General features: G+C 45.5%; 1 protein-coding gene across 2 annotated transcripts in view; it reads right to left on the reverse strand.

Moving 5' to 3' along the window:
* PIP4K2A (phosphatidylinositol-5-phosphate 4-kinase type 2 alpha) overlaps positions 1–13,703 on the reverse strand; it is a 161,847-nt gene that overhangs the window by 4,001 nt on the left and 144,143 nt on the right. For both annotated transcript variants that reach the window (XM_045534758.1, XM_045534769.1), the window contains exons 7-9: positions 11,076–11,189; positions 2,489–2,732; positions 1,011–1,114 (exon numbers count right to left, since the gene is read on the reverse strand). In XM_045534758.1, the coding sequence (XP_045390714.1) occupies positions 1,011–1,114; positions 2,489–2,732; positions 11,076–11,189 (462 nt within the window). The remainder of the gene's footprint in view (positions 1–1,010; positions 1,115–2,488; positions 2,733–11,075; positions 11,190–13,703) is intronic.

The following is a 13,703-nucleotide window of genomic DNA, read 5'->3' on the forward strand; positions in this document are numbered from 1 at the left end:
ACGGGTGGGGGTGGGACCCCTTCTCTACGCCCTCCTAGGTGAGGGGCCCCGGGCAGTCCCCGCTGAAGCCATTCTCCTCAGTTTCTTCAACTGACAAAAGGGGGCACCCTAGCATCTCCCTCCCAGGCTTGTCATGGGGGTTCACCAAGCTAATGCATGCCCAGAGCAGTAAGGACTCTGAGCAAGCACAGTAAAGGTGAGGAATTAATACTACGAAACTTTGATCTTCACTCAAAAGACTTCTCTAGTAGGAAAAACAACTGCTCCAAGAAAAGCACTATAATCCAGTATATTTTGGAATTGTCTTAAGCAGAACATTGTGCTTCAGTTCTGAATATTTCACATTAAAACACTTAACTATCTTCAGCACTTTGATCTCTGGAATACTTTTTTCAAACAAAAGAGAAATCTGTATAATATTCTAGTGATGTAAGTGGCTATCACGTGAATATCTGCAGTGTTTATGACCAGGTGCAGTGGCTCACGCCTGTGATCCCAGGACTTTGGGAGGCAGGGGAGGAGGGTCACTTGAGGCCAGGAGTTTGAGACCAGCCTGGACAACATAGTGAGATCCCATCTCTACAAAAAATAGGAAAATGAGCCAGGTGTGGAGGCATGCGCTTGTAGTTCTAGCTACTCAGGAGGCTAAGGCAAGAGGATTGTTTGAGGTTGCAGTGTGCTGTGATTGCAGCACTGTACTCTAGGCTGGGTGACAATGCGAGACCTTGTCTCTTAAAAAAAAAAAAAAAATAGAAAGAAAACCCCCCAGTGTATGAAAAGAGATGCACCAGAAGCCACAGAGAGTCTGCGTAAGGGCAGAGATGAGCATTTGGCATTTGTAGGCTCTGAGTCTTGCACTAAGAACACATCCCCCAAGCGGGACAGGCATCACCAAGAGGGCTTTAACAGCTCAGTAGGAAGGAGCCAGGCAGTAGAAAGGGGTGGTCGCTGGTTACAGACAACTTCCAGGACCCGGGAGAGGGAGGAGGAGAGAAACTGGAGATACTCACGCCGTGTTTAACAGTTTTTGCAGCGTGGGCAGCTTTCTTTTTTGCATCATAATGAGTAAGGATGTCAATAATGGCCATGAAGTACACCTCCTTCCTGGGAGAGTCTGTAAAGAGAGGAGAGAGTGACCATGGGACAGATGCCAGCACTGGGGACAGCACGAGCTGCCGAGAGAAGAAGTGAGGCTGGAGTGAGAGGGAATCAGCCACGTGGGGTTGCAAATAAACCCCACACAACTCCCACGCAGCCCAACCACACAGACAGCTTGCCTCTCTGTACCCAATCCTCTTCCAACTTACAAAAACAAACGACCCCACCCCACCCCCCAAATCCCAAACATTATAACCATATTAACAGTGGAAGTCTAAGGGTAAGGTTGAGAATTTTATTTTTATTTTTTGTTAGTCTGCAATTTCTTTAATGATTATATATTGCTTTGGTGTAAAGAAAAATGCCATTTTAAAATGTAAAATAAGTAGAACTAATTAGGCTTATTAATCCTTTTCTACCATTTGATGTACTGTTCATAATTAATTCTCATTGGATATAGTATTAGACCCGGATAAAGGCATGTATCACCTCCAGTATCTATTTTCTGTTTCCAAAAATACACTATTTCGATTACAAACTGTAAGAAAAATAAATTTGAGTGTATCTAATTTTCTGTGTTGAAGAAACAATTTTGGTGAGCAAAATAGAAACAGAAGAAAATACAACTCAAACTCTTGGGTTAATATGTTATCTGAGATTTTTTTTATTTTTAAATACTCATGAGCAACACTTCTTATTACTCAAAAAACAAGAGGTTGCTTTTATTATATCACTAATACATAGCTAAGGTAGAATGCAATATTCCTGCAACTATCTGGAATATCCAATCACCTGGATATTGAGGATTAAGATTGATCGGGCTCCAGAGAAGAGGGCCACCGACCCTTCTGTGGGGGACAACGGCAGACGCAGACACAGCCGTAAATCAGATTCTCCCTCCACACAGGGGCCTGGCCTCATGCCCTTGAGAGGGAAAGGGCTGGTGGTGAAAACATGCCTGCCCTACAAGACGGCTGCCTGAGGGTCACAGTGGACCACAGATGTGTGCCCACTCAGCATAGATTCTTGATGCTTTTGACTTAGATAAAAGAGAAGATAACCAGGAAAAAATTATACTTGAAAACACTTCTTATATGTGTTATCTATATAAGTGTGTGTATATGTATGTGTGTGTCGTACATATAAAGTAGTTGTGGTTTTGTTCTATTCCCTCAACATCACAAAATTCAAGGACCTGATCACATTACGTTTCAGCATCTGAGATCAGCTACAATTAACATTCTTGTTCCCAAATCCATCTATTTGGACTCTGGAGAGTGAGTCTTAAAAGGGCAGGGCACTTGGAACCAGGGTTAAGATGACCGGTAGAGAACAATGCAAAAACCAAACCACTCCATATGCAAAAAGCATCCACAGTAACTAAGCTTACTTTCATGGCACTTAATTCCGTAGACGTCAATGTTGGGATCAAACTCCCCGGGAGCCAAGGGCGGCGAGCTGTTGAGCGTGTTCCCGGGGCTGTCTGGAGGGGTCCCAACCGGGTGGGTGCTGTCGCTCTCCCCCTCCTCCTCCCCCTCGTTCTCCTCGCACTCCACCTCCTCCTGTTCAGCTCGTTCCACGTCGTGGATCCCCACCAGCAGGCTGTAGTCCATGAGCTTTAGCTGGGCAAGAAACTGGAGGGGGGAGGCGACAGGGTCAGTCACTCCTTAAATATCAAAGCCGAGATTTAGAGAAGACAAGCCCAGGATAGCACAACACAGATGGGAAGCCCGTGAGGATGGCCAGCTCGGCCAGAGGAGCTCTCGGTCACGATGCTGTTGCACTTCCAGGCCGTTTCTCTGGCTGCAAATGCAGCCTCACACTTCAGGCTGGCTCAGAGTGTGTATTATCCGCACCACCGGCCCCCGTGCCGAGCTGGGTGCTGAGAGGTGTGCATCTATCACAGGGCAGCTGGATTACACCAAAGAGCAGGGAGCAAGTCTGGCACGAATGCGATTGGGAGAAAGGGAAGAGCAGGCTTCTCCCAACGATTCAGACTGGCTAATGGGAAACCGGGGACCTCCCATGTAGCGTCCAGCAGGACCTCTCAGGATGGTTTGGGGAAAGCACTTTGACATTCTGCACATGCCTCAGAGATCATTATGTCATCTGTCACAAATAAGCAAAGGGCCGAAGGTCCCAATCACCCAGCACAGGCATTGTGTGGGAGCCGGGGTGAGGAGTGTGGCCCTGTCCTGGTCTGGTGTCCTCCTGATGCAAGTAGGGGTCGCAAGATAACGAAGGAGCTTTGCTTTGCACAAGGCACTGCGCTTCCGGGACCCCTGTCCTCCCCTCCTGTCCTGGTCCAGCCACCGCTAGAATATAATGGGGGGCAAGACCTGGCTCTGAGCGCCTGGCTACTGCTCCTATCCGCCAGATTCTTTTTTGACTTTTCTGATCATGCTTTTTTTCTTATTTTTAAGTAGATGAACCCAGATATGTGACTTTTAGCACAATTTTCTAATTGAGCCATTAAAATGTAGATGGTGCTACTGAGTGCAAACCGTGGCAGCCCATCTGCTGGCGGGAGCGGCTCCGACCCTCGAGCTGGCTGGCTCCGTGCGGGAGCCCGTCCTGCCCTGACCCTGGGCTCGGGTCCAAGACGGTGCGTGGCCCTGACTCTTGGAAAACTTGGTGCCACCCCTGCTCGATGATGCAACGGCACCTGACCGGCCTCTGGGCTACTCGATAGAATTTAGGGCGTGAATTTGCTTACTTAAGGGGCAAGCAGATGAAATTATAGGTCTTTGAAGTTCTGGCTAAAAACAAAATCCATGTGCCAAGACCTGCAAGAGCCATTTCTTTTTCCTGAACCTGCTGGGAAGCAGCTCCGCCTCGGAGCTGAAAGAGAAGCCACGTTCCTTTGCAGACAAGGAGGGGACCTCTGGCCACGGGCCTGCTTGGGTGATCTCCCCAGTGTTCCCGGAGGCCTTCAATCGGCCATCAGCCCCCACCTGCTCTGCTTGTCACCCCCTCGCCAGCTCCCATTCCGTCCCCTTCTCACCACGAATCCCCCAGGGCCAACTGAAACTTCCCCACTTATTTTGAGCTCAAAAAAAAAAGATGACAAAAGATCTTATTCAGACATTTAAGCAAGGTGGGAGAAACCTGTTTATTTAAAAATAGATAGAGGCAAACCCCTCATCTAAATAGTGTGGAGCTCCTGCTCACCACCACGCTCGGATTCCGTGTTCTTGGGCCCCACAGAGGGAGGAAGCTGCTGTTCCTCCATGAAGAGGCCTTTCCCCAAACTCCCCCATTGCACAATCACGAGAACCAACTTTGCATTTCCACCTCCCTCAACCAGGCTTCCTTTCTAGCGGTCAAAGGCCACTCATCCTCCCCTGGAATCGTGGCAGCGGCCGGGCTTCAGGGTGCACGTGGCCAGGGACATGTTTGTGGGGACATCTTCCCCAGCTGAGCTGGCAGAGAAGCCCAGCGCCGCGGCTGTTTGAGAGGACACTACAGCACAGGCTTGTCGAACCCTGTACCAACACAGTCCTGCCACCCCGCCAGGAGGCTGGATCTCTATACCTGCCCTGCTTTGAGTGGGCCCATGGGGGTGGGAGAGAACTGAGCCCCGTGGGGTGCAGAGACAGGTGACCAGGCTCAAGGCTGGCATCAGGGTGTCCACGGGAGCAGAGACGGGCTCGGAAGGGAACAGAGGACACAAAGACTCAAAGCTAAGGAGGAGTGAGTTCAGGGCGGTGTTCAAAGCCTGTGTTCTTTGCATTGTATCACGCTACCTTCTGCAGGCTACATTAAAGCAACTTGTCCCAAATTTTTTTTTTTTTTTTTTTGAGACAGAGTCTCGCTGTGTTGCCCGGGCTAGAGTGAGTGCCGTGGCGTCAGCCTAGCTCACAGCAACCTCAAACTCCTGGGCTTAAGCGATCCGTCTGCCTCAGTCTCCCGAGTAGCTGGGACTACAGGCATGCGCCACCATGCCCGGCTAATTTTTTCTATATATATTTTTAGTTGGCCAGATAATTTCTTTCTATTTTTAGTACAGATGGGGTCTCGCTCTTGCTCAGGCTGGTCTCGAACTCCTGACCTCGAGGGATCCACCGCCTCTGCCTCCCAGAGTGCTAGGATTACAGGTGTGAGCCACCGCACCCGGCCTTGTCCCAAATTTCTTAAACAAAATCCATGGGCTTCTGAAGAGGAGACCCCCTCACGTCACTCAGCTCTGCGGGTCTCCAGAGGATTAGACAGCTAGTAGCACACTTCGCACTGCTATGATCATAGAACCTGCTCCCCCTTCTAGAACACCCTGGGGGCCTAGGGTCTGGAAGCATATTTGGAAAATGCTGCATTAGAAGTACCCTGTCAGAGCTTCCAGCCTTCAGGAGGTGTGGCTGGTTCCCGATGGCCCCACCTGCTGGTCCCAGGCCTCTGGGCCCCCTTGAGAACCGGGTCAGGGTCTCTCTTGTCTCCTCCACTGCCCCCCAACACCTAGCCCGGGGCTTAGCCCTGCTTCCTGGGTCTAGGACCTCCCTGGCCCCCATCCCCACTCCTGTAGGCCCCTCGGGGGTCGGGGGTCCGGTACTGCGAGAGACTCAGCTTGCCAGGCGGCAGAGTGCACACAAGCTGGGGGTGGTGGGCAGGGAGGGGCCCTGCTCAGCTAGAGCAGTGGCAGGGAAGGGCCACCTCTCACCTGTCCCCACTCCCTCTGGGTACCTGGAAGGTTCCCGTGAAGACACAAAGCCTGGGTACTGCCGGAACCTCCCCCTCCAATCCTCTGGAAAGGGAAGATGTTTTCAAAATGCAAATTAGATCATGCTTGACATTTTCAGAGGTGCCGCATTTCTCACAGGGCAGAAACAAAACTGTCACCCAGCCCAGGAGGCCAGGATAGCTTGGCCCCGTCCACCTCTCCCCTGACTTGAACCTGCTCCGCCCCCTTCCTGGACGTGTCCCTCGCGCCCAGGTACCTCCTACTGGACCGTGGGGTCTCAGCACCTGCTCAGGGCAGCACATCCCCGAGTCCCGGCATTCACGGTACCGTGACGACTCAGTGACACCTGGCTCAGCTGTGCATTCGTTTTGCTGGAGTATGTGAGTAACTTCTCTCAAATACCCCCAAAAAGAAAGAAACAAACAGAAAACCTCTGTTTGAGACCGCAAGCGGCGTTGTCTATGGGAAGGAAGCACAATGAGGCCATTTACAATATATCCGTGCTCTCCTTTGGGACAGAATCTTTAACAGGGAGGGGGTCCACTGTTTGACCTTCAGATGGTTTTGACCTTCAAAGACCCTTTCAAGTGTGCTTTATTTACAAAAGTCGGGGGCTGCCTGTGATTAACTTGCCAAAGGTCAGACAAGGACGGGGGGACCCGACTGGAGGTGGCCAGCTGCATGCACCAGGGTGGGTCTCCATCCCCAATCTGCCCCTGACCCGGGAGCAACTTCCCTGGGCCTCAGGGCTGAGGTCGGCCTTCTGGTAAGGAAGAAGTACAGGTGTGGTCACCGCCTAGCATGACCTGCCAACCCATCGGTGAAATGGAAAATGCATCTCTAGGTGAGAAGCTGTTCTGACTACCCAGGAAGATCGAGGAAAGCAGCTGCAGTCCCAGTGAGTATTACCCATGTTTTCAAACCTACGAGACCAAGGTGGAAAAGGAAAAGACCAAGGACAGCACAGAGTATAGGTTTATAAATTAAAATAAAGATGAAACAAAATTCCAGAAATCCCTTGCCTCTATTCTAAGGGCCAAGATTAGCCATAAGTTTCTCTTCATTTTAAGAATGTTTTCAGTTTTATAACTAGTTAAAAGATTTTTTAAATTAAATATTTAATTATGACCTATTGATTCTAAAACGCTATTCCAATAGGAAATTTCCCTCGGACTACGTCACATGATTAATGCAAAGAAAACAATATTAAACCAGCAACTTTTTCAAAAGTATAGGTTTTGCTGGCAGGGTTTGACCTATTTTTTCTTCTTTAATTAAAGTATCAGCTAATGTTAACAAACAAAGAGTACAGGAGTCAGAGGGGAGATTAAGTCTCATTTGTCTCACTCACTAGCTCTGTACCTGGATGAGTTCATCTCTCCGAGCCTCAGTCATTCTACCTATAAAATGGGACAACACCCGTCGCCTCACAGGGGTGCAGAAGGAACGAGGCAAAGAATACGGTGCTTTGCACATGGCAGTGGAAGGTGTGATTACAACCGTCAGTGTTGTTTTGATTATGGTCATAGCCTTTTGTTCATCAATATGCAAATTTAAACGGGTTTGAGGTGGTCGGCCAAGGAGAGAGAGAAGCCTGTTGACTCACTAGCTCTAATCTTCACACACTTTACTTTAAATCTCTTCTGAGGCAGAGTGGATTGAAGGGTGGCCATAAATCTGAGGATTTTGTTAGAGAAAATTGTTGTTGGGTCTCACCACTGTCCGTCACTGCTGTGGGCTGGAGGTTTACCCGTGCAGAGGGAACACCAGAGGAGGAGGGAGGAGGGTTTTTAGCCAACAGAGTAGGAATCGGGATGTATTTGCTTTCTTACGGTTCATCCCTTTAAGCGCAAATGTTTATTTTTTAAGTACGAAAGATTTCAAAGCGTGAAGATTCTTCAATCTTTAGGTCCTCTGCTTTTTTTCCTTTCCAACTTCTCAGTGAATACCCAGCCAGACCCCTTTGTCTCATCTAATTCCTTAATAATTAATTCCTTGCTGTGACAAATCTTTGGGCTAGCATCTTCCTCAAGATCCTTACGAGTCCGGTCATAAACTCCCCTGAAAACTATGTGGCAAGGGAGCAATTAATAAGCTATCCTTCACAGTGGGTTCAAATTCACTTTATTTGCTAACTTGACTAACACACTGTTGTACTGAATCACCACTTCCCAACACATCTGTAAAGTAGGATTAAAATTCCAGTCAGCTCTGTTTAATGGTTATAGTTTACCACTTATTACAAATTATAATCATCTTCCTTTGATGCATTTATCAGAAAACAGTCCCAACTGTGCTCTCTCACAAACATATTTAACTTGCATTTTACGTCAGGGTAGTTAGAAGTGTTGCCTCGTAGGGCCTCAAACCCTCGTCTGGATTTAGAAGCTGTGTGCCTTTGAGCAAATTACATAGCATCTCTGGGCTCAGTTTCTTCAAACTGGGATAATAACAGTTCCACCCTCAAGGAGTTGTTTTGAGAAGGACAAGAGATATGGCCACAAGGGAAGGACTCAGGCTCAATGCGCTCATGAACGTTAGGTGCCACCCGCCCCAGTACTCCCACCACCCTGTCCCCTCTCATCCATTTCCGTGGTTGGGGGACTATAAACCTGAGATGGTCAAGATGCCGTGTGGCAGGGGTGCTCCTGGACACCCCAGGGAGAGCACAGTTTGCACTGTGGGGACGCTGGGATCTCAGTGTGAGTCAGTGAGCAGAGGGATCGGGGTTGACTCTATGGGGGTGACGATCACAGTTGGCGAAAAGCTGGGCAGGAGGAAAAGTGCCTTTCTGTCTCCATAGAGCACTTTTTTTTTTTTTTTTTGCAGAAAAAGACACACATACGTCTAGTTATATGCAAAGCTATCTGGACTACAGTACCCAGTATGGCATATGAATAGTACAACAGGATTTCAATTATAGAAAAAAAGCAACTAGAATATCAAATGAAAATTTTTTTTCCCTAACAAAAAAATAGATTTATTGAGCTGTAAGAAACTCAGATATTCTACTTTAAGGAAAAAACAATAACAACAATGAAAAAACTGCAGTCAAACTCTAACAGGCCAGTTGGCTAAATCGGAAAGCATGGAACTGATGGAAAAAGAAAACTAGATTAAACTCTAGCCTCATTATCAAGATCAGATGTCAAGCTACTTCACCATAATTACCTGCTTAAAAATTTAATGATGCTTCTGCATGAATTTCAAAACTAAAGACACTGTTATCAGCCAGTGAGAATATTTTTAAATGAAAGAATGCTTTATGCCTTGCTTCCATTTCAACAAAACAGCCAAGTGATTGAGCCATATATGGGATTAGACTATCGAATCCTCTAATCAATGGCATTATTAGAGACAACAAAAGGCTAAGAGGATTCTTAGGTAATGCAGCTGTAAATTTGAACTGCTTCAGTTACATTATTTCTGGAGTCTAAATGTCACAGTGATGTAGAGCGAACAGAAAAAACAATTTTTTGGCAGGTCACAGATAACCCTAAGGGTTACTTACCATAATTGCTGTTAATAAAACAATATTCTCAGTATCAAAGATTTGCTGGATTAAGCAATAAAAATACAAAAGAGAGGATATTTACCTAGGGTACTTGATTATCAGTTAGATCAAATTGATCCCAAAGTAAGGAGGAAATGCTTAACTAGTATACATTTTAATAATAACCACAGACAACTTAGGAAAAACTTAAGGTTCCTTAAGAAAAATATTACATGATAAAAGCAAACACTTATATCTATGTTTCTGTTTGTTAGTTTAAAGTAGACACTTGTACCCTTCACAAATAACCAATATTTAGATTCTAATCCGAGCATGTATACCATGAAGGTTAAAATAATGTAAAATATTTTATTAAAATAATTTATGATCTAAAAATAATTAGGAACTAACTTGGTCAATCTGTCTTGCAATATAAAGGGCTATCAAAAGATTAAAAAGGAAATTGCAATACTGCTTCCACCTTCATGGGGAATATAATCAAATGTATGACATTCACTCTTTGGCTCTAGTCATTTTAATTTTTTCTTGTTTAATGACATAAAAAGAAAATCTCTAAGTAGATCTGTATTGGTACATGGGGAACAGTATTTCAAAGTTTAAAAAAAAGCGTACAGGCCAGGTATGGTGGCTCACACCTATAACCCTAGCACACTGGGAGGCCGAGGCAGGAGTTTCACTTGAGCTCAGGAGTTCAAGACCAGCCTGATCAAGAGTGAGAGAGAGAGACCCCCATCTCAACTAAAAATAGAAAAATTAGCCAGGTGTGGTGGCATGCACCTATAGTCCCAGCTCCTTAGGCTGAGGCAGGAGGATGGCTTGGGCCAAGGAGTTTGAGGTTGCAGCGAGCTATGATGACGCCACTACACTTTAGCCTACCCAGGGCGACAGAACAAGACTGTGTCTCAAAAATAAATAAATAAATAAATAAAAGCATACAGACACAAATGAAAGTAATAGCTAAGGAAAAACATAGTTTAGCAATTGCCTAAATTAGAATTCCTCTATATTATCTTGTAACTCAACAAATTGTCCCCTCAAAATAACCTTTTTTTCCTAAATTTATTTCTAAAAGAATTAAATGAAATCTGATGGGAAAGCGGCCATGCCTTTGTAATGAGCACCATGATAGGAAAAGGTATACTTGAAACAAAATAGCGTTTACAAAGAAAATGGCTTCGTTAGAGACCAAGAGCCCAGTGGAACCCAGCGTCTTAGCTCTCACCTCCCTCTCCAAGACCCTGCTGCGCTGGTCCCGGGATGCGCAGAAGTGCCTCCCTCGTGGGGCCTCGTGACATCTTCACAGCAGCTCGTGGAAATATTAAAGCATTGAGCCAACGAGGCTGTGTTTACTGACTCTGAGATGTGGTTTAGAGGGGAAAATGCCAACGCTCTAACAGTGACTGAACGTTTGTTTCCGATGTGCTCCGCTGTCTCACACAGCCCGGGACTCACTGTGCCTCTCCCAAGCTCTGGCTGCTGGGGACAGGACAGTCGTCACAAACGTCCGACCCACAAACACCCCGGGAATCCCAGGGGGATACACAGCAGGTGCTTTCCTGTGTTTGTCACCTAAACGAGAGAGCTGCTGGACTGGCATGTTTCTTCTTTAAACCAGATCATGTGATACAAGGTGCACCTGTTTCTATCTGGTTTCGATAATGCAGGTTCTAATCCATATATGTACATATTCATATATGTATCTGGTTTGGTTGCAGATTTAAATAGATGGTTTAAAAACCCCGTTGACATTTGTACAATGGAGTTTTCCTTTATATTGAGTATTCTTACCTCAACATCCTTTTTCAGTTTTTCCAAGAACACCTTTTTGTTGTTATCATCAATATAGATCTTTTGGCCCTTATTAATGAAATCATTATCCTTTAAAGTTGGCAGTTCTTTGGCCTAAAACAAATGAGAAAAAGAATGAGAAAGAAGCTTGAGCAAAATCTAAAAAACACACACCCCTTCGAACCCTGGACGTTGAAGGGGCCACTGCAGGGGTCTCACCCAAGGCAGGAAGATGGGAGGCGACCTGAGTACCACAAGGGGGCACCAGTGAGCTACGCCCTCTTGGAAGCCTTTTCCACAAGGAATGGAGGTTAGACAAACCCCACGTTAGAAGGCTTTTTTGTAACATATTTCATGTTTTTCATAGGAATGAACCTGACTGCTTTCTTAGATTCACTTTCTCACAAGAAGTCGTCTAAGTATAGAATTTGTATTCTTAGAATACTTTGCCAGGAACCCTCAATTTTCTTACTGGTACAACCCAAATCCATCCATCCCTCCCTCCACTTTTGGGTAGACTTTGCTGGGTTCACGTTACAAATAACATGTTATCTCGTCTTACAAAAGCCTCGTCCATAATCATATCGACTTTCTGAGTCGAGGAGAACGTGTGCCCAGAGGTGAGCCGTCTGCCCTTCCAAACCTTCCTATCCACCACTCCACCAAGAGGGAAATTCTCTTCACATCTGGCCAATGTACAAGTAAAAGAAAGTCTTCTTACCATTATACATACGAAGGTGAGAAGTTCTACCCTTTACAAATAACAAGTGGGTGAGCTAGCAAGTAACCACACTGACGCCAACCAACACAAAGTAACCAGCGACTATCAAAACATGGATCATGAGCAGAAAAAACTTTTGCTTGTGCTGCAACACACAGGATAATATAGGCACATCATTTTAAGATAGTGTGGATTATTCTATTTAACTTCACCCACCCTGACTTCTGGGAGAGCTCAAAACCAACTGGCCTTCCCCACCTTCAGCTAACCATAGCTTATTTCTTTCAGTTGAAAAAGATCCAATGTAATACACTGCCTTTCTTTGTATACTAGTGAATCCTGAATGGTCCTCTTTTCCATAAGTGTGAACCAAAGGAAAAAAAAAAAAAAAGCCAAGGAAACAATATATCTTCCTGGCCCCCACACTGTTCCACTCCCCTCTTTATTCAGAGCAATAAAAAGAAAACTCCTGGAGCACATCTACCGAACCATTCCACATGTTTGAACGGTGCACCTTTCCCCTCTTATTTTATAAAATATGCACATGCATGTAGATACAATCACATCTATCTACACACACATATGTGTATGTTATGCATTTCTAAATTAGCTTTGGCTACTAATTTTGTTTAACTTCGAAAAGAGAACATTTGAACAGTTTTGCATCTTGAATTAGATCTAACTACTGCCAAGATAATTATTATCCTTACAAAGCAGGCACAACAAAGCTCAGAAATCCAGAACTCAATTCAAAAGACAGTTACTGAATTACTGTCCTGTACAGGGAAGCAAATAATGAATAGCCAAAATTTCTACTCTAAAGGAGTTTGTAATCTCGTATGGGAGAAAGATATGAAAGCAAGCTGGTAGAAAATAAGGCAGTATGAGTATGTAACATGCACAGATAAAGAAGATTCTAGGGGGAGACTGATCTAATTTCTGACACTTTTATGCTGAGTCGTGGAGTCTTCAGGAAATGAAAATGCAATGACAGTCTTTACAAAAATTCAGGATGGGTCTGCTAGACTAACCCTTAAACCTATCATTAGTAATTTAAAAATAACATAATAAATGTAAAAAAAAAAAAACAAAAAAACTCACAAAACCCTGACTGTGAAGATAGCACATGACTGTTAAATGTTTGAGTCAATTACACCAGACAAGCGGGGTTTCTCTTCTCCTATTAGAACTGTAAGGATAATGAAGTTTCACAGGGAATGCAATGCAAAGTTCTGAAGTTTAATGAAACTGACTCAGAGGGCAGTGGGAAGAGAAACACTGCCCAAAATACAGAATTGGGAGCACCCTAGAACGAAGGGGTCGAAGCCAGACCTACAAACAAAACACAGGCAGAGCTAGGATGGCAATTCTGTGTAACTTCACGTTAGGAATTGGGGGTGTGTGTGGCTAGGGGTGTTAAGGATTAAGACATCTGCCTCGATTCCACAACTCATTTTATACGTGTAAGAAAAGAAGGGGAGAGGGCTCTTTATAGCTTTGTGTGAAGTCAAAGCAGACAGACCACAGCCGAGGCGGTAAGTTACACATTAGGTATGTCTTTGTCACACGAGTCATGTTAATGAAGATGAATGCCACTGCAGGCTGGCCTTGCAGGAATGACCTCATTGGCCAGGGAAAGTATAACTCTACCTCATAAAACTCTGGGCACTCTGTGCTATGTGACTAAGCTCACTCGTGAATTTCACAGGCACTAGGGACGTATTTAGATTGGATCGAGTTCAAAAAAGGGCACCCAGGTTGGTTAACAGACTTAAAGTCTTATTGAAAGGGCAAGAGGCAAAGGCGGCTCCTTAGCAGGGCGGCTGCGAGCGCAGAATCCAACACTGGTCTGCAAATACCCACGACCCAGATGTTTGCTGTAAGACAGAGCGCTCGGGGGCAGCAGG

Source organism: Lemur catta, chromosome 1 (genome assembly GCF_020740605.2).
Source record: "Lemur catta isolate mLemCat1 chromosome 1, mLemCat1.pri, whole genome shotgun sequence".
Lineage (NCBI taxonomy): Eukaryota > Metazoa > Chordata > Mammalia > Primates > Lemuridae > Lemur > Lemur catta.